The 21256-nt window shown below is 33.1% G+C and overlaps 1 protein-coding gene across 1 annotated transcript in view; it reads left to right on the plus strand.

Annotated features, from left to right (window-relative positions):
• Positions 1-21256, plus strand: part of CENPF (centromere protein F) — an 84360-nt gene that overhangs the window by 40254 nt on the left and 22850 nt on the right. Inside the window, exons 11-15 of the mRNA XM_044674957.1 lie at positions 8208-11687; positions 12915-14550; positions 14647-17737; positions 19693-19839; positions 20909-21091. Of these exons, the coding sequence (XP_044530892.1) occupies positions 8208-11687; positions 12915-14550; positions 14647-17737; positions 19693-19839; positions 20909-21091 (8537 nt within the window). The remainder of the gene's footprint in view (positions 1-8207; positions 11688-12914; positions 14551-14646; positions 17738-19692; positions 19840-20908; positions 21092-21256) is intronic.

Consider the following 21256-nt stretch of genomic DNA (forward strand, 5'->3'; position numbering starts at 1 on the left):
TGCATTGGTGTGGTAGTTTCGAGTCTACACCCCCCATCATTGTTTGCCTCAACCCATGTGTTCAAGGAGTTGCCTTTCTTTGTGTTTCTACTCCTGCAGTTCTTCCTCTGAATGTGGGTAGTGTTCTTTTTCATAAGGCCCTCAGAACTGTCCTATGTCATTGCATTACTGCTAGAACAGAAGTCCATTACATTCGATTTTACCACAGTGTATCAGTCTCTGTGTACAATGTTCTTCTGGCTCTGTTCCTTCCACTCTGCATCAATTCCTGGAGGTCTTTCCAGTTCACATGGAATTCCTCCAGTTTATTATTCCTTTGAGCACAATAGTATTCCATTACTAGCATATACCACAATTTGTTCAGCCATTCCCCAATTGAAGGACATACCCTCCTTTTCCAGTTTTTTGCCACCACAAAAAGCGCGGCTATAAATATTTTGATACAAGTCTTTTTTCTATGATCTCTTTGGGGTACAAACCTAGCAATGCTATAGTTGGATTGAAGGGCAGGCATTCTTTTATAGCCCTTTGAGCATAGTTCCAAATTGCCAGCCAGAATGGTTGGATCAGTTCACAACTCCACCAGCAATGCATTACTGTCCCAATTTAGTCACATCCCCTCCAACATTCATTATTCTCCCCTTCTATCATTTTAGCCAATCTGCTAGGTGTGAGGTGATACCTCAGAGTTGTTTTGATTTGCATTTCTCTAATTATTAGAGATTTAGAAGACTTTCTCATGTTCTTATTGATAGTTTTGATTTCTTTATCTGAAAATTGCCTATTCATGTCTCATGCCCATTTATCAATTGGGGAATGGCTTGATTTTTTTATACGAGTGATTTAACTCCTTGTATATTTGAGTAATTAGACCCCTGTCAGAGTTTTTTGTTATAAAGATTTTTTTCCCAATTTGTTGTTTCCCTTCTGATCTTGGCTAAATTGTTTTTGTTTGTACAAAAGCTTTTTAGTTTAATATAATCAAAACCATTTATTTTACATTTTGTAATTTTCTCCAGCTCTTGCTTGGTTTTAAAATCTTTCCTTTCCCAGAGATCTGACAAGTATACTATTCTGTGTTCACTTAACTTATTTATAGTTTCCCTCTTTATATTCAAGTCATTCACCCATTCTGAATTTATCTTGGTGTAGGGTGTGAGATGTTGATCTAGACCTAATCTCTCCCATATTGTTTTCCAAATTTCCCAGCAGTTTTTGTCAAATAGTGGATTCATGTCCCAAAAGTTGGGCTCTTTGGGTTTATCATACACTGTCTTGCTGATGTCATTTACCCCAAGTCTATTCCCCAATTCCACTGATCCTCCGTTCTGTCTCTTAGCCAGTACCATATTTAATGACTGCTGCTTTATAGTATAGTTTAATATCTGGTACTGCTAGGCCCCCTTCCTTCACATTTTTTTTCATTATTTCCCTTGATATTCTTGATCTTTTGTTATTCCAAATGAACTTTGTTATAGTTTTTCCTAATTCAGTAAAAAAGTTTTTTGGTAGTTTGATAGGCATGGCGCTAAATAGGTAAATTAATTTGGGTATAATGATCATTTTTATTATGTTAACTCGTCCTACCCATGAGCAATCAATGTTTTTCCAATTGTTTAGATATAGTTTTAATTTTTTGGAAAGTGTTTGTAGTTGTTTTCATATAATTCCTGTGTTTGTTTTGGTAGATAGATTCCTAAGTATTTTATATTGTCTAGGGTGATTTTAAATGGTGTTTCTCTTTCTACCTCTTGCTGCTGTGATGTGTTGGAAATATATAGAAATGCTGATGATTTATGTGCATTTATTTTGTATCCTGCAACTTTTCTAAAGTTGTTGATTATTTCTACTAGCTGCTTAGTTGATTCTCTAGGATTTTTAAGTAGACCATCATATCATCTGCAAAGAGTGATAGTCTCTTCATTGCCTATTTTGATACCTTGAATTTCTTTTTCTTCTCTAATTGCTACTGCTAGTGTTTCTAGTACTATGTTGAATAATAGAGGTGATAATGGGCATCCTTGTTTCACTCCTGATCTTATTGGGAAGGCTTCTAATTTATCCCCATTGCATATGATGCCTGTTGATGGTTTTAGGTATATACTGTTTATTATTTTTAGGAAAGATCCTTCTATTCCTATACTTACCAGTGTTTTCAATAGGAGTGGGTGCTGTATTTTGTCAAAGGCTTTTTCAGCATCTATTGAGATAATCATGTGATTTTTGTTTGTTAGATTGTTGATATGGTCATTTATGTGGATGGTTTTCCTAATGTTGAACCATCCTTGCATTCCTGGTATAAATCCCACCTGTTCATGGTGGATGATCTTCTTAATTACATGCTGGAGTCTCTTTGCTAGTATTCTATTTAAGATTTTTGCATCTATGTGCATTAGGGGTATTGGTCTGTAGTTTTCTTTCTCTGTTTTTGATCTACCTGGCTTTGGAATCAGTACCATATTTGTGTCATAAAAGGAATTTGGTAGGACTCCTTCTTTACTTATTATATCAAATAATTTGTATAGTATTGGAATTATTTGCTCTTTGAATGTCTGATAGAATTCACTTGTGAATCCATCAGGCCCTGCCGATTTTTTCTTAGGGAGTTCTTTGATGGCTTGTTCAATTTCTTTTTCTTATATGGGATTATTTAGGTGTTCTATTTCTTCTGCTGTTAATCTAAGCAATTTATATAAATATTCATCCATATCTCCTAGATTGCTATATTTATTGCCATATAATTGGGCAAAATAGTTTTTAATGATTGCCTTAATTTCCCCTTCATTAGAGGTGAGGTCTCCCTTTTCATCTTTTATACTGTCAATTTGGTTTTTTTCTTTCCTTTTTTTATTAGATTGAACAGTACTTTGTCTCTTTTATCTCTTTTTTCAAAATACCAGTTTCTAGTCTTATTTATTAATTCAATAGTTCTTTTACTTTCGATTTTATTAATTTATCCCTTGATTTCAAGTATTTCTAATTTAGTTTTCATCTGGGGATTTTTAATTTGCTCACTTTCTAATTTTTTAAGTTGCATGCCCAATTCATTAATCTCTGCCCTCCTTAATTTGTTACTATATGCACTCAAGGATATAAATTTCCCCCTGAGTACTGCCTTGGCTGCATCCCACAGAGTTTGGTACGATGTCTCATCATTGTCATTCTCTTCATTGAAATTGTTGATTGTTTCTATGATTTCTTTTTGACTAGCTGGTTTTGGAGAATCACATTATTTAATTTCCAATTAGTTTTTGATTTGCCTTTCCAGGTGCCCTTACTGATTATTATTTTTATTGCATTATGATTACGTTTATTATTTCTGCTCTTTTGCATTTGTTTGCAAAGTTTCTGTGCCCTATTACATGGTCAATCTTTGTGAATGTGCCATGTGCAGCTAAAACGAAGGTGTATTCCTTTTTGTCCCTATTTTTCTCCACATATCTATTAAATCTAATTTTTCTAGGACTTCATTCACCTCTCTTACCTCTTTCTTATTTATTTTTTGGTTTGATTTATCTAGATCTGAAAGAGGAATATTTAGATCTCCCACTAGTATGGTTTTACTATCTATTTCCTTCTTGAGCTCTACCAGTTTCTCCTTATGAATTTGGATGCTATGCCATTTGGTGCATACATATTGAGCACTGTTATTTCCTCATTGTCTATACTGCCTTTTATCAGGATTTAATGACCTTCCCTGTCTTTTTTAATCATATCTATTTTTACTTTGGCTTTGTCAGAAATCATAATAGCCACTCCTGCCTTCTTTTTCTCATTTGAAGCCCAAAAATTTTGCTCAAGCCTTTTACCTTAAACCTGTGTGTGTGTACCCGCTTCACATGTGTTTCTTGTAGGCAAGATATGGTAGGATTTTGGTTTCTAAATCAGTCTGCTATTTGCTTCCATTTTATGGGTGAGTTCATCTCATTCACATTTAGAGTTATAATTATCAGTTGTGTATTCCCCAACATTTTGGTATCCTCTCGTATGTCTACCCTTTCTTCTTACACTATGTCCTTTTAAACCAGTGGTTTGCTTTAAGCCAGTAACCGTTGTCCCCTCCCTTGATTTACTTTCCTTTCTACCCCCTCCCTTATTATTCTTCTCTTTTTATTTTTAAGGCCTAATGAATTCCCTCCCCCTTCTTCTTCCCTCCCTTTTTTGACCTCCTCACTCCCCTGCTACCCTTGGTTTATTCCTTCTGACTTTCTCAGTAGGGTTAGATAGAGTTTTATATCCCAATGAATATAGCTACTCTTCCCTCTCAGAGTTAATTACACTGAGAGTAAGGTTTAAATATTACCTCTTAATGCTCTCTTCCTCTCCTTCTTATAATAGTATTCATCCCCTCCCCTTCCCATGCCCTCTTTGTGTGTAATAGAATATCCTATTTTTTTATTCCTTCAAGATTCTCTTGGTGTTCTCTCCTATTCACTCCCCCCCCTTTCCCAACCACCTATATCATCTTAGACCATTTAGTATACCAAACTCTAATTCTTCTAATTACTATAATAGTGAATACTATAATAGTAAATAGAGTTCACTACAGAGAATTATACATAACATTTCTCCATATAGGAATACAGATAATTAGATCTTACTGAATAAAGAGGCAAATTTAAAAAATATGTGTTTTATTACTTTCTCTTCTGTTTCTTATTTATCTCTTCATGTTTCTCTTGATTTTTGTGTTTGAATGTCGAACTTTCCATTTAGTCCTGGTCTTTTCTGTGCAAATTCTTGGAAATCTTCTTTCTTGTTGAATGCCCAAACTTTCCTCTTGAAGTATATAGTCAGTTTTGATGGTTAGGTTATCATTGGTTGTAGACCCAGTTCTCTTGCCTTTCTGAATATCATATTCCAAGCCTTGCGGTATTTTAGTGTGGAGGCTGCCAGTTCCTGTGTGATCCTGATTGGTGCTCCTTGATATCTGAATTGTCTCTTTCTGGCTTCTTGTAATATTTTTCTTTTACTTGGAAGCTCTTGAATTTGGCTATTATATTCCTGGGGATTGTCTTTTCTGGGTCTAGGGTACAGGGTGATCTATGGATCCTTTCAATGTCTATATTGCCCTCTTGTAGAACTTCAGGGCAGTTTTGCTGAATAATTTCTTTTAGTATGGAGTTCAAATTTCTATTAATTTCTGCTTTTTCAGAAAGATCAATGATTCTCGGATTGTCTCTTCTAGACCTGTTTTCTTGGTCTGTCACTTTCTCATTGAGATATTTCATGTTTCCTTCTATTTTATCAGTCTTTTTACTTTGTTTTATTTGTTCTTGCTGTCTTGAAACATCATTGGCTTCTACTTTCCCAATTCTTGTCTTTAGAGACTGGTTTTTTGCTATAAACTTTTGATTTTCCTTTTTGGTTTTATCTGTCCTGTTTTCCAGATGTTTGATTTTGGTCTCCAATTTGCTTATCAATTCTTTTGATTTGGGGGCATCTTTTTCGAATTGCCGAATTCTAGCCTTTAGAGACTGGTTTTCAGCTATAATCTTTTGGTTTTCCTTTTCAATCTGGTCATTTCTGGTCTTTGATTTTCTTGCTTCACTTTCCAATTGCGAAATTCTGCCTTTTAAAATGTTATTTTCTTGCCAGATCTCTTCCATCTTTTTCATAATTTCAAATTTGAACTCTTCAATAGCTTGTGACTTGTTTTCATTTTTTTCGTAAGGTTTGGATATGGTTACTTGTTTGTTCTCCTCTGCTGTTTGCTCTGTTCTCTGGATTTTTTCTGTGTAAAAGTTGTCGATTGTTAAAGATTTCTTCTTGATCTTTCTCTTCTGGGCATCTTGTCTGGCTTGCCATTATGAGCCAAGTGCCCTCTCAGCCTTATCCTCGCGCCCAGGGTCTGTCTGTGCTCTTTAGGCTCCTGAGGTCTCAGGTTTAGTTTTTCTCAGGGTCAAGCCTCCTTGTGGCCCCCTTGCTTGTTCCTCTGCCTGAGGTTCTTTTAACAGTCTCAGGACTCTGCTTCCACAGTCATGCACCTCTGTATGGGGTCCCCATTCAAGGTCCATGCCTGAGCTCAGGATCTGTGCCTACTTTCACCTGAGCCTGCGTCCACGCCTTCGCCTGAGCCTGCACTCAAAGTCTGTGTTCAAAGTCTATGTGTTCTTTTAGCCTCTTGGGGTCTTAAGTCTTGCTGCTTTCAGGAACAAGCCCTGGTGAGCTGCCAATGACTTAATGGGTGGCCCAAACTCGTTCTAACTCTTTTTCACTGGCTTTGGTACTGTAGGTGGTGTTGTGGGGGGTGGGAGTTGCTCAGGTCACATTTTAGTGAGAGCTGTTTCACCCCTTTATAGCATGGAAATTCCCCGATTCCACGTACCTCCACTGCTGAGCCCTGTTTTGGGGTCCCTTTGTTCGTCTGGATTTGTTTTTATGTCTTCTTGAGGAGTCCTATATGTGTGGGTTAGGAGAGGTCAAGCAGCTGCTTTTTACTCTGCTGCCATCTTAACCTGGAAGCCCCTACTACGCATTTTTACATGTTATTTATGTCAACAATTTTATGTTGTGATAATTATGATGATTTTAAATTAAGAATCTCGAAATGGCAAATTTGTAGTTCATTGAAAGGAGAATGGTAAATATTTTCCAAACAAAACTATGTTGCCAAAAAGAATTTTCTCCCCAATACTGTTTTTTATGTCTCAGATGTGAGTTATACCAAAAATATTCATTTCATCATTCATTATAATTTTTCTTAAAGAAATTGGGAAAATCAAATTGATCTTAATTTGTTATAGATATCATTCTGTATCACTGCCAACATTTTTTTATAACTGTCTGAGTCATGCATCATTTGTTCAAAGTTAAGTTTGGAAATTTCACTTTTCCTGTAAGTCACTCATTTTCTCTGATCTAAGTTTTAGAAATTCACTTGCTAATACTGTTCTGTTTTTGTGTCAAGGAAATGTTATCCTTGAAGGATACAGGTGAATCCAAGGAAGCCTGGTTCAATATTACTGAAATGCCCTTGCAGGTGGACTTAAGGAATGAACATTTCTTAGTGACAGAATGGAAGATGGGGTTGTTGCTACTCCCACATTCCTAATTTCCATTCAGCCATATTGCTTTTCCCATCTGTGATGCTGCCTTCTCTTCTGAATGCACCTTCTTTTGTACCTTAAATTCAATCTTAAAGTTCTTATAATCAACATTTAGTTAAATATATTACTTCCAAGGACCTTTGACCATTTTCTGAGATTTATTTGAGTGATTACATTTGATATTTTTTGCTGCTAAATAAATGTCCTTCTAATAGTACTTTAATTTACAATTGAATTTTGGATATATACATTTTTTTGCCATATCTTATTCATATATACTTATCTTTATTTGTTTACTTCTCATATTTACTGGTAAAAGGACTGTATTTTTCAATGACCTTCACAATACTTATTTCTAAGTAATCTGAATTTAAATCACCTCATTCTTGCTTAAAAGAACTTTTCATCTTCACTGTTTTCAAAACAACGTCTAGTAGAAATATCAATTGTATCTTCTTTCCTGCTGAAGACTTAAAGTAAAAAAGGAACTTATTTAGATTGCAATTGCCATTTCCATAATTTAATTGAAGTGGTGTCATGCATGAAGTAGTGGCATGCAACAAAGATCTCTTACCATGATCTTTCCAGCTATAAAATAGGTTTTGTTGGGGAGATAGAGGAGCTTAACCTCATTATAATTAGTTTGTAATTTCAGGTGCCATATTAGGATACCATATGCCAGATGTTTGAAGCTGTTTGTTCTGAGTAGTCACAGGTGATTCTAGCAGTTTCTTTCTCAGAACTATCAGGATAATATCAACTTTACAAATTGTTAAAAAAAAACAACATAAAATATTACAGGAACAATATGCATTAGGAAATGGAATAGTCCCTTCCCAGCTTTGCTATAATCTCAGTTTATTTCTTTGTCAATGACTCATATAATTTGATTTGCTGAAAAAGAATGAGAAAGCTTTCTAGTCCATTGAGAAGGAATGATTACCATATGTATCTTTTAGTGTTATCTATATTGTTTGAAAGAACAATTCTTAATTAATCTCCCATAAGTGATAGTTTCCTTCTTAGAACATATAAACACAAATAATTAGGAATAAGGAGTCCATTGTATTCTACAAACATGTATATGTAGTGGATAATGTTCTGTAATCGGGCACTACTCCATGGATTATAACTAATTAAAAGCATTATGTTTTTTAGATAAGAATGCCACTCAAGAGGATGTTTTAAAAGCTCTACAAGAAAAAATAAGTCAACAGGAAAAATCTTCAATGTTGGAGCTGGCAGTGGCAGATCTGGAAAAGCAACGGGATTGTTCTCAAGATCTGCTGAAAAAAAGGGAACATCATATTGAACAGCTGAATGATAAATTACATAGCACACAGAGAGAGTTAGAAGAGTTACGGAGTACCTTGGGATTAAAGGAGAAGGAATGTGAAGAACTGAAAAAAGAGACAATTCTATTTTCTCAGTGGAAAAATGAAAAAGAGCAACTTTTGAATCAGCTTTTGTTAGAAAAGGAAGGCCTGCAAAGCACAATTAGTAATTTGGAAATATGTCTGAAGACTCAGCATGTGAAGAGTCACGATGCTAATGAAAGTTTCAAAATAATGGAAACAGAAAAAGAAAAATTAGGCTTAGAGATCAGAAATCTTCAGAATGCAATAGAAGGAAAAAATACAGAATTAGAAGCACAGAAACAAGCCTATGAAGAGCTCCAGAAAAAGGCTGAATACTCAGATCAGAAATATAAAAAGGAAGTAGAAAATCTCTCCTTGAAAATAGTTCAGTTAACTACAGAAGTTGAACATCTGAAACAAAAACTACAGTTACTCTCCAGTGAAATAATAGGGAAAGATCAGCGTTATGAAGAATTGCATATACAATATGAAAAAATCAGCAGTTTAGTAAAATCTGAAAATTCTTCTCAAATGATGAATGAAGATTACTGTGGTAGGGATCTCTTGATCTTAGAGCAACCAATATTGAGTAATTCTATTTCAAATATACTTGAAATTCAAGGAAGCCTTCCTTTAGAACAGGGAAGTAAGAGAACTAAATTATATTCAGAAGACCCGAGTATGGAAAATGCTGCCAAATTGCAACATAAAGTTTCTTCATTTGAGTTTTCAGCTGACTCTCAAAATCAGATGAATGCAGATTTACAAAGGCATTGTGAAGAGTTGGTGCAAATCAAAGGTGAATTAGAAGAAAATCTGATTAAAGCAGAACATACACATATAAGTTTTATGGCTGAAACAAACCTGTGCATTAATAAGTTACAAGAAAGCAATTCCCATCATAAAGTCTTTGAAGAAACTTTAATTGCCCTTGAGAACAAGGATAAACAGTTACAAAAGTTGAATGAACAATTGGAATATGGACAAGCAGAGATTAATGATTTAACAACCAAAAATCAATTACTCAAAGAGTCAGTAAAGAAGCTACAGTTACTGTCTGAAACCCTGAGTTCTGAAAAAGAGGAAATTAATTCAGTTCTCTTTCAAAACAAGAAAGAAATTGAAGAACTGATCCAAGAAAATGGCAATCTTAAGGAAATTAATGCAATTTTAAATACAGAAAAAATGAACTTAATACAAAAAAATGTTAGTTTTTCAAACTGCTTTATTGAAAGAGAGAAAAATATTTCAGAGCTATCTGATAGGAGCAAAGAGGAAGAACTTTTGGTAAAGAGATGTGAAGAAGCTGAAAAGGGACTTGAAGTTCTTAAAGAAAAATATAAACTTATGGAGGAAAAAAACATTGAATTGGAATATATCTTAAAGGAACATACTACTACTAGTCTTTGTGGAAAAGGAAACAATGAATTAAAAGAACTAGAAGAAGCTTTTGCAAGAGAATATAAAGATTACTTGAGCAAGCTGGCTTTGGCTGAGGAGAAAAATGAGAAATTAACTTCTGAAATGGAGACAATGCAGTGTAGACTGAGAGCTGAGGTTGTGGCTATTCAGAATACTTCAAAGATTGAAGCTGATGGCTTAAGACAAGAAATATCAAATTTCAAAGATGAACAAACCAAAATGCAAGAACAACATCATTTCTTGCTTCAAGAGAATGATCGACTAATGAAATTAGTTAAGGCAAAGAATGTTCAAATGAATGAATTGGTTCTTACTAGCAGCCCAGCTTCTAAACAAATCAGCAAGTCTGTAAATGAATTAGATAATCTTGAGGTAACTCAGATTGAAATGTTTCATTTGAATCTTGAAGCTAAAGACAGTTTTTTAAATACTCATAATGCACAAGTGGTACCACTTGAGCAAGTCATTGAACATATGGAACTAAGACTTAAAGAAAGTGAAAAGGAGAAAGAGGTCTTAAAACAAGAATTAGAAATGATCAAAAAAGAATTAGAAATTAGAGATTCAGAGGCAATGGAAGCTAAGCAATCTGATCAGTCATTTGAAACTAGTAACTATGAAGACTGTAAAAGAGAAATGGATGAAAAATATATTTCAGTTCTTCATGAACTGTCCACAAGCCAAAATGATAATGCACAATTGATGACTTCACTGCAGACAACAGTAAATAAACTAAACGAATTAGAGAAAATGTGTGAAATTTTACAAACTGAGAAGTTAGAACTGACATCTGAACTGAATGATTCAAAATCAGAATGTATCTTAGCAACTACCAAAATGGCAGAAAAAGTAGAGAAACTGGTAAATGAAGTTAAAACGCTAAATAATAAAAACAGTGATCTTTCTGGTGAACTTATGAAAGAGAATAGTAAAGATGAATTTGGGGAACAATTTGATCAACCAAAGTCTATTTGCTTGGAACTTATAGAGGGCAGAATTGAAGGTGGTGATGATTATGAACATTTGAAACTGTCAAACAAAGAAGTTCAAATGCATTTTATTGAGTTACAGGAAAAAATTTCATCTTTACAAATTGAACACAGAATTTTACATGAACAGCATTGCCACATGAGCTCTAAGTTGTCAGAGCTACGTTCTTACACTGACACATTAAAGGCTGAAAATTCTGTATTGTCAGTGAATCTTAAAAACATGCAAAGTGATTTGATTAAGCAGCTCACTCCTGATAAAGAAGAATTTGTGGTTGAGGAAGGTGAGTCTTTATCCTCCTGTATGAATGAAATAGCCAATCTTACAAGTTTTGTGGAATCTTCTTTTTATAAGGATTTATTTGAAGAAGGAAGAGAAATACCTCCTTTAAACAGTTTAGAAGAGACTATTTTAGACAATCAATCCAGTGCTAATATTGATGAAGGCCCTTGTAGCAGTCTTGAGGCAGACAACAGAACCAAGAAAATTACTAGATTTGGTCCCAGTTTGAATATTGAAGAATTTGAAACACTTTGCCAAAGTTACCAGATATCAATCAAGAATCTTGAAGACAAATATGAAAATCAGAAAATTATGAAAGATAAAGAGATTCAGGAGCTAAAAGAACTCGTATGTTCTGAAAGAAGTGAGCTAGAATTCCTCAGAAAGCAGTATTTATCAGAAAATGAACAGTGGCAAGAGAAACTGGCAAATGTGACTGTAGAAATGGAGTCAAAATTGGCAGCAGAAAAGAAACAAACTGAGTACTTGTCACTTCAACTTGAAGTAGCAAGGCTTCAACTTCAAGACCTTGAATTAAGTTCTCGTTCATTCCTTATTGCTGAAGGTGAAGATGTAAGTATGTTAAGTTTATTTTCCCCTTCCATTTGTTGTTCAAAGGAAAAAAGACATTGTATTGCATTAAGTTCAGTATAATGATTAAGTTCCTGAATATTAAAAGAAAAATCTGCTTAAATTAATATATTTTCTAAAATTTGTTAAAATTTCATTATTACTATAGAAAAACAAGTTCATCTAATTCTTTGTTTCAGCAAATTACTACAGTGATTGGCATTATTACAACCATATTCTATAGGGAACTATTGATGGTGATTGTTTATTTGGAACAATATAATATTTGATCATGAACTTGAAGGAAAAATGTACATATATATATATTTTTTTTATTTATTAGCCACTTACAAGCTAATCAGAGTTTGTTTGAGCTAGTCATTGTTTAGGTATATTGTGCCCAGTATTGTTAATTATTTCCATCATGATTTTAAATGACGTGAAATTATTTGAAACTTTCATGGGCTTAATTCTCCTAGTGTTCATTTGTTTGATCATATTAGTGCTAATAATTTAATGAGTGTCCTAGGTGATTATTTGAACATTAAGATTTTTTTTTACATTTTGTTTGAATTTGGCTAAAATTATTAATTATGTAATTATTAAATTATTTTGGTCAGCAATATAAACAAGTATGATTTAAATTTGGTATAAAATATAAGTTATGTGAGTGAATTTACCCCTTGTGTGGCTTCTCAGGAAGAATCTTATATTTTAGAAGAATGGCAATTAAAAAGAATTCTTTATAATTAGTACCTGCATTTGAAAACTTTTGGCCTAGTAGCTTACTCTAACATACCTGATTTAGTTCCATCTATTTAAAACATACCTTTGTTTCATTGAACAATTATTTCTTTATGTACAAATATTCATTTTTGTTTAAGATTATTGAAATCTTAAAAAGTTAAACCAAATTTAAAAACAATAACTTTGACAGAAAAAAAGATATTTTATATGTCTACTCTTAAGGATGTTTTAGATGTCCTGCCCCAGTTGTGTCTAATATACATAGGTTGTTATTATCTACCTTGAACCAAAAAATAACATTTAAAATTTTGATAATCCTAATGGAGACTTGAGAACTGGGTTGGGGGGTAAATAGGAAGAAAGTTGCATTTTAATCTTCTTTATTGTGAAAAAATATCTAGAAATTAATTTCTGGCCTACTTATGTATTTCTTTGTGAAAAATAAAATGCTTTCTTATTGGCTTTCCCTACTTACAGGCAAATAAGAAAGACCAAGAAAACAATATCTTGGATAAAGCAGAAGAACATGTTTCATTCATCCATGAAAAGATAATTAAAAGTGACAGACTACAAATTTATAATAAAAATGTTCAAGAAACCTTTAATTTGGAGTGTGAGGAAATAGCTGAAATTGAGGGTATCAGCTCTGTAGCAGTATATTCCAGGGAAGCAAACTTAGAAAATGAACAAAGAAGTTCATCAGATAAAACTCATTCAGAATGCATTCCTGAATTATCATTTTCTAGTAATGATACTTTGGCTGCTATGGATTTCCTAGAGAATCAGGTACTCATTCAGAATCTACAATTTAAAGTGAAAGAAATTTCAAATGAAAACTTGAAGTTAATCCAGGGCATAGAGGAAAGTGACAAAAAAGTTGACAAACTGCTCAGTGAAATCAAAGAATTAGATTACAAGGTGGATTTACAAAAGGCTGAATTAACTGCTAAGATTTGTATGTGTTCAGAATTAGAAAAAGTAATTCAGGAACTTCAGAAAGAAAAATCAGATCTGAATGAGAAACTGGGATTTCTTTCTTATGATAACCAACAATTACTTCAAAGAGTAACATCTTTGGAAAACTTAAATTCTGGTTTGGAAATGTGCAAAGTTATATCCACAGACACTAAAGATGTTGAAGATGATGTAGCAATGGTGAATAAAAGCTGGAAAGAACAATTCCTTGAAATTGAAAATGAATTCAAAAAGGTAAAATCTGAAAAAAACAACATTGAGAATCATGCCTTCTCTCTTGAAGCTGACTTGGAAAGTCTTCAAACAAAGAATCTCTGTTTAGAAAAAGATAATGAAAATAAACATAAAATGATATCCAATCTTGAAGAACAGCTTTCTCTAGTCATTTCTGAGAGAAACCAACTTAATGGAGAACTAGACATTCTATTAAAGGCAAAACTGAAAATTGAAGAAATATGTGATGAATTGAAGGAAAGAATAAAAGTACTTGAATCAAATCAAAGGGAATCTTTGCAACATATACAAGTAGTAGAGAGTGAGGTAAGAGACAAAAAACAACTCCTTCAGACCATGTCATCAGACGTAAACCAAATATTAAAAGACAAAGATTATCTTCAAGAACAGCTTCAGAATTTAGAACAGGATAACCAGATGCTTAGTTTGTTAAAAGATGGTTTGAAAAATGAAATTAGTCAATTGACTGATGAGAAAGAACTATTTCGAAGAGAATCAGAAAACCTACAAGCCAAGTTGAATGACGTAGAAGCAGAAAATGTAAACCTTTCTAGGGCCTTAGAGGGTTCTCTAATTGAGAAAGGTGAGATTGCAGCAAGATTGAATTCAACACAAGAAGAAGTACATCAGTTGAAAAATGGTATAGAAAAACTAAAAGTCCGCATAGAGGCTGATGAAAAGAAAAAACACCATGTTTTAGAAAAGCTGAAGGAAAGTGAACGTAAAGCTGACTCATTTAAGGACAAAATTGAAGCACTTGAAAGAGAATTGCTGATGTCAGAAGAAAATCAAGAAGCAATCATTCTTGATGCTGAGAATGCAAAGTTTGAATTAGAAACACTGAAAACACAAATGGAAGAGTTAACTAAAGGCCTAAAAAGTTCAGAATTGGAATTATCTGCTTTACGCTCAGAAAAAAATAGGTTAAGTGGATTACAAGAAAATCAAGGTCAACAGTCTAAATTGGAAGAATTAACCCAAACTGTAAAATGTTTGGAAACAGAAATTTTTGCTTTAAGGACAGAAAAAGAAAATATATTGAAAGAGTTACAAGAAAAACAAGGTCAGGTATCTGAATTGGAACAGTTGGCTCATACCTTAAGTTATTTAAAATCAGAACTAGTTGCATTAAAATCAGAAAAAGAAATTGTTTTGGAAGAACTACAAGAAAAAGAAAATCGAGTGTCTGAATTAGAAGAGTTGATCCAAAACCTTAGCTATGGAGAAACTGGAGTTGTGACTGTAATTTCAGAAAAAGCAAACATGTTGAAAAACCTTCAAGAAACTCAGAACCAAACTTCTGAATTAGAAGAGTGGACCCAGACTCCCAAATGTTTAGAATCAGTCACTTTAAGGTCAGAAAAAGAAAATATGCTGAATGAACTACAAGAAAAACAAGCTAAAGTATCTGAATTAGAGGCACTGAACCAAACACTAAAACATTTGGAAACAGAGCTTATTGCTGTAAAGTTGGTAAAAGAAAATTTATCAAAAGAACTGCTGCAAGAAAAGCAAAGTAAAGTGCTTGAATTAGAAAAATTAAGTACAAATCTAAAACTTTCTGACACAGAAATTCTTGCATTAAGATCTGAAAAAGAAAATGCATTGAAAGAACTACATGAAAATCAAAGTAAAGTGTCTGAATTCTTAAAGTATGTGGAAAGTATTGTTTCCTTAAAGTCAGAAAAAGAAAATATGTCTATTGAGCTACAAGAGAATCATAATTACCTATTAGAAGAGTTGACCAAAACCCTAAAATCTCTGGAGATGGAGGTGGTTATTTTAAGGGCGGAAAAAGAAAACATGTCTAAAAACCAGCAAGAAAATCAAGTGTCTGAAGTAGAAGAATTAACTCAAACCATGAAATATTTAGAATCAGAACTTGTGGCATTAAGGACTGAAAAAGAAACTATATCAAATGAATTACTTAAAGAAAAGCAAAGTCGAGTGTATGAATTAGAGAAGTTGACCCACTCTCTACAGTTTTTGGAAACTGAAGTTGCTTCTTTAAGATCAGAAAAAGAAACTATATCAGAGGAACTGTATAAAAAACAGGGTCAAATGTCTGAATTAGAAGAATTGATTGAAAACTTAAAATGTGTAGAAACAGAGGTTGTTGCCCTACGGTCAGAAAAAGAAAATGTACTGAAAGAATTGAAGGGAAAACAATATCATGTTTGCCAATTAGAAGAGTCGATCCAAATCCTGAAATGTTTGGAAAAAGAAGTTATTGTCTTAAGGTCAGAAAAAGAAAATATACTGAGAGAATTGCAAAAAAATAATTATCAAATTTTTGAATTGGGAGAATTAGTTGAAATGCTAAAATGCTTAGATTCTGAACTTATCACTATAAGGCTAGAAAAAGAAAATGTTTTGAAAGACCTACAAGATAAGCAAAATCAAGTGTCTGAATTAGAAGAGCTAATCAAAAGCTTAAAATGTTTGGAAACTGAACTTGTTTCCTTAAGGTGTGAAAAAGAAAATATGTCAAAAGAATTAAAAGAAAAGCAGAGACAAGTGTCTGAATTGGAAGAGTTGGTCATGAGCCTAAAATACTTGGAAACTGAAGTTACTTCCATAACTTCAGAAAAAGAAAATATGTTGAAAGACCTACAAGAAGAAAAGCAGGCTCAAAAGTATGAATTAGAAGAGTTGTCTATAAACCTAAAATGTTTGGAAACTGAACTTGTTTCCTTAAGATCAGAAAAAGACAACATGTCAAAGGAGTTACAAGAAAAACTGGCTCAAGTGTCTGAATTGGAAGAGTTGACCAAAAGTCTAAAGTCTTTGGAACTTGAAGTTGCTTCTTTAAAGTCAGAAAAAGAAAATATGTTGAAGGACCTACAAGAAAAGCAGGCTCAAAAGTGTGAATTAGAAGAGTTGACCATAAACCTACAATATTTGGAATCTGAAGTTGCTGCTTTAAGATCAGAGAAAGAAAATATGTTGAAAGATTTACGAGAACAACAGGATCAAATTTGTGAATTAAGAGAGATGAATACAAATCTAAAATGTTTGGAAACTGAAGTTATTTCTTTAAGGTTAGCAAAAGAAAACATGTCAAAAGAGTTACAAGAAAAGGAGGGTCAATTGTCTGAATTAGAAGAGTTGACCAAAAATCTGAAATCTTTGGAAACCAAATTTACTTCTTTAACATCTGAAAAAGAGAATCTTTTGAAGCAGCTTTGTGAATTAGAGGAGTCAACTAAAAATCTAAAATGTTTGGAAACCGAAGTTATTTCTTTAAGATCAGAAAAAGAAAACATGTCAAAAGAATTGCAAGAAAGACAGAGTCAAACATCTGAATTAGAAGAGTTGTCCAGAAACCTAAAATCCTTAGAGACAGAATGTGCTTCTTTAACATCAGAAAAAGAAAACATGTTGAAGCAACTGTGTGAATCAGAAGAGTTGACCAAAAACTTAAAATGTTTGGAAACTGAACTTGTTTCTTTATCATCAGAAAAACAAAATGTTTTGAAAGAACTACAAGAAAAGCAGGCTCAAGTGGCAGAATTGGAAATGTTAAATGCTTCATTTGAAAGTTTACTAGAAAAAAAGGAAGAGGAAAAGAGAAAACTTAAAGAAGAATCTCAACATGCAACAGAGTTGCTTCAAAAACAGTTGAATGATCTAAATGAGAAAATAGAATCCTTTCAGGAAGAACACAATATACGTAAGGCCAGAGAACAGGATCTAAATTGTCAAGTGGATTGTTTAAAGCATGAGAAAGTTCACTTGCTGCAGCAGCTTGAAGAGACCAAAAATAATAATGCCATGCTGAAATCTTCTATGAATGATTTTATTCAAGAAATAGAAAGTAACAAACAAAAATTAGAGAAAACAACTGAAGAAAATGGAATACTGCAAAAGCAAGTTCAGGACCTCAGAAAACTCACTTCTGTGTTGACCCAGATGGAGGCAGAGCAGCAACTCTGGAAGAAAGAAAAATCACAGCTGGAAAATCTTACAGTTGAATTACAGCAAAAGATCCAAGAACTATCCAAGAATGAAACTTTGTATAACAGTTTAGAAGCTCTGCAAAATTCTTATGCCAATCTGGAGAATGAACTTCAGTTGACAAAGAAGGAAAACTCGTCTCTTCTTGAAAAGGTAAATTATGAAAAAATGAATCTATATTATTTGCAGCTCTGTAGATACTGTATTTCATAAGCTTTTTGTGAGCAAAGTATCTTGCAAATCTTGAAATACTATATAAGTATTCCTATTATAATTAGTGGGGAAAACATCTTGGAATTTCCAAATTGCAAATTGGCATGTCATTTTAAAATTTTGTTGGGAACTTGAATTGCATTGGTGAAAGAAGCTCTCAATATGGAAACTAGCTCTACTAGGGCAAATGGCAACCTTTTTTTTTGCAACTTCTAGTCTTAGTTGCAAGGGGTTACTGCAATGTTAAGTGACTTCCCCAGATTCATATAGTTGATATATATGGGAGGCAATACTTGAACATTAGTCATCCTGATTGCCCCTTCTGTCTTCTACCTTGCTGCCTCTTGTTTGTAATATTGATCATGATAATGTGATCTATGTTCTCTAAGGGGCTGGAGAATTATTGAGGATTAGGAATAATATCTACCTTATTGAGGTCTATCAGAACTGTGGTAAAATGTAAATTGACCAGAACACTGTATTGTTTGCTTTTTAGAGAAAGACAAATTATTAGATGCTTAATATCTGATCTTTTATAGCTTCTATTTTCAAGAGAATTTTGTAGTAGAAATTGATGTTGAGAATGATGACCTTGGATTTGTGATCCTTAATTATCTAAGATTGTATTCAATATATATTTTATTACTAAAGCAAGAAAGGAGTTTCATTACATTTATATAGTTTTATTTCCAGCCCTATTTCACACTTTGTCAGCGTGACCTTCCCATCCCAATTCCCTTATACTGTATACACCTCTTTGTAGGAGGCAGCTGGTAATGCAGTGGATTGAAGTGCTGGGACTAGAGTTAGGAAGACCTGAGTTCAAATTCAGCCTCAGATACTTTTGGACACTTCACTTAACCTAATGTTTGCCTCAATTTCCTGAATTGTAAAATAAAAATAATATTAACTCCTACTTCTTAGGGTTGTGAGGATTAGATGAAATATTTGTAAAAAGCACTTAAAATAGTGCTTGGCACATTATTATATTACATTGTTAACACAAATAATTATAATATAATTAATATAATAATAATGTTATTCTCTTTTTTCCCTTCCCCCTCCTGGAAGGGTTCCTTCCTTATATTTTTAATAGCACTTTTACTTTTAATCTCCCTTTACTCTCTTTACATTTTTTCTACAACATACACTATTTTCTTGGGTAATGTTTTCTTTAGTCCCCTCAACTGTTGTAAGCTCTTTGAAAACAAAGCTACATTACTTTTCATTTTTATATTACCAAGAATGACAAGCACAGTTCTTTGGATGCACAGTAGACACGTTTCCCCCTCACTTAATAGCAATGGTTAAAACAAACAATTGTAAATCAAGAAATTAATTTTTTTCTTAAAGCACTTTTAGGACTTTCCTATACTTATTAGCATGATAGCTATTATTTTAGAAATGATTGAACTTTTTCATCTTAAAGCTAAGTATACATAAAAACAGCTCTAAAAGGTTCTAACTAATAATAAGAATGCTCCTTTTAGATCAGCATATAATGAGGATTTGCAATGAACCTAGAACTAAGCAAATCCAAGAAGCTGTTTCATATAGTGTTTTTCGTATTTTTTTTTTCATAAGCGTGGCTTTGGTTTAATTTGTAATGGTATATTTGTGAAGGATTTGAAGACTTCATATCCTTTGACATTCTTCCTTATTTTCTGTTAAATCTTTACTAAAAAGGAAAGAATGTTTGTCTAGTAGGTTTTGAAAATTATTAGAATGTTTTAGAGTGAGGTGAGAATTTCCAGGTTGTATTTTATTTTGAAGACTTCATTTTTATTTATTTAGGGACTTACCAAGAATATGTTGTAAAGAAATAATTAGTTTGATTAAATATTCATATATCACTTAAGCAGTATTTGAGAGATTAATAAAAGATTTCATTTCAGATAACTAAAGTTACAGATAATGAAGCTTTGCTCCAGCGTGAAAAGAATGAGATGATGCAAAAGATGGCAGTGTTGCAAGAAGAATATAATGGAGAGAAAAACAGATTTACTGACTACATAAAAATTAAAGAAGCAGAGAAGAGTAAAGTAAGTTACTCTCTGAAATACTGACTATAGTTAAAGAATTTCAAGTTTTAAAAGCCTACAAAGGAAGCATGACATACAAAATATCTTTAAAACCATTGCTTTTAAACATGATACCCAGGCATATGATGATTAGACTTTTCTGCCGTCTTATTTTTAAAATGGAGATAATGGTATATGTCAGATTTGCCTAAGAGTTCTTGTGAGGCCCAAATGAGAAAACCTCAAACTAAATATTGGCCACTGTGGTGTTACTTTTATGTATTTTTCAACTCTAATAGAACAAAAGAAGTAGAAGAAGTAAAGCTTAGGATCAGTCACATAAGCATTCAGAAGAGCATGCACTAGATAATTTAGCCCAAGGATTTCTTAGACAAGGACTTGCAATGTCCTTGATGAGTGACTATTTTTCACATAATTCCAGTAAGCTTGATATCTGGTTTCTCTGCTTAATTCAGGTTAAAGGCTAGAGTATTATGAAGAGTAGACATAATGGCTACTGACAGTGAAGGAGAAAAAGATATCTATGAAGGCACAGCTTTGTGGAATCTTTTAGTTTAGGAGCAAATAACTTTATACACTCCCATCTTCTAAGAGCAACATTATATAAACTGTGATACTTAGAACATCCTTGAGAAATTTTAAAAAAGTTTAAAATTATATTTAGACATGTAGAGAACACATTTTATGTTGGCATTCATTTAAAAATGAATACGTATGAAAATGTATTAGAGTATCAAGGAATAAATTTTCAGTTACCTCAGAAATTTTCTTGTGTGGGTCCAGTAATTCTGATAATGTCAAGTATGTGAAGTCTTCCTGCAAGAGATAGACACAGTTTGAAAGAATTAACTTTTTGGTTTCTTGATTCACTGAGTTTTTCAAATGTTGGGCATATTGTTATATGTTATGATTATTTGGGTTTTTCAAAAACTGTAACTATAACATATTATTGGTCTCTGTTTTCCTAGATAAAATTATTCCTCTTAGAAAATAACATTTCATAAATGTTTACTTTTTTTTTTAAAGAAAACAAAAGTTTTATCAAAAAAATAAACATTTTCATATTCAGATTCATTTGGATAAGCTAATCCTGGAAATGTGTGAACTGAAGAAGAGTTTAGATTATGTAGAAAAAGAGCTGAAGGAAAGAGAAGAGAAAGCAAGATATGAAATATCAGACTATCAGTGTAGGCATCAGGATGCCAATAAGAACTATGAAACTTTACTCAAGAAAGCAAACAAAGGCAGCTGGGTAGCTCAGTGGAGTGAGAAGTCAGGCCTAGAGACAGGAGGTCCTAGGTTCAAACCCGGCCTCAGCCACTTCCCAGCTGTGTGACCCTGGGCAAGTCACTTGACCCCCATTGCCCACCCTTACCAATCTTCCACCTATGAGACAATACACTGAAGTACAAGGGTT

The sequence above is a fragment of the Gracilinanus agilis genome, chromosome 4 (assembly GCF_016433145.1).
Source record: "Gracilinanus agilis isolate LMUSP501 chromosome 4, AgileGrace, whole genome shotgun sequence".
In the NCBI taxonomy this organism is placed as follows: domain Eukaryota; kingdom Metazoa; phylum Chordata; class Mammalia; order Didelphimorphia; family Didelphidae; genus Gracilinanus; species Gracilinanus agilis.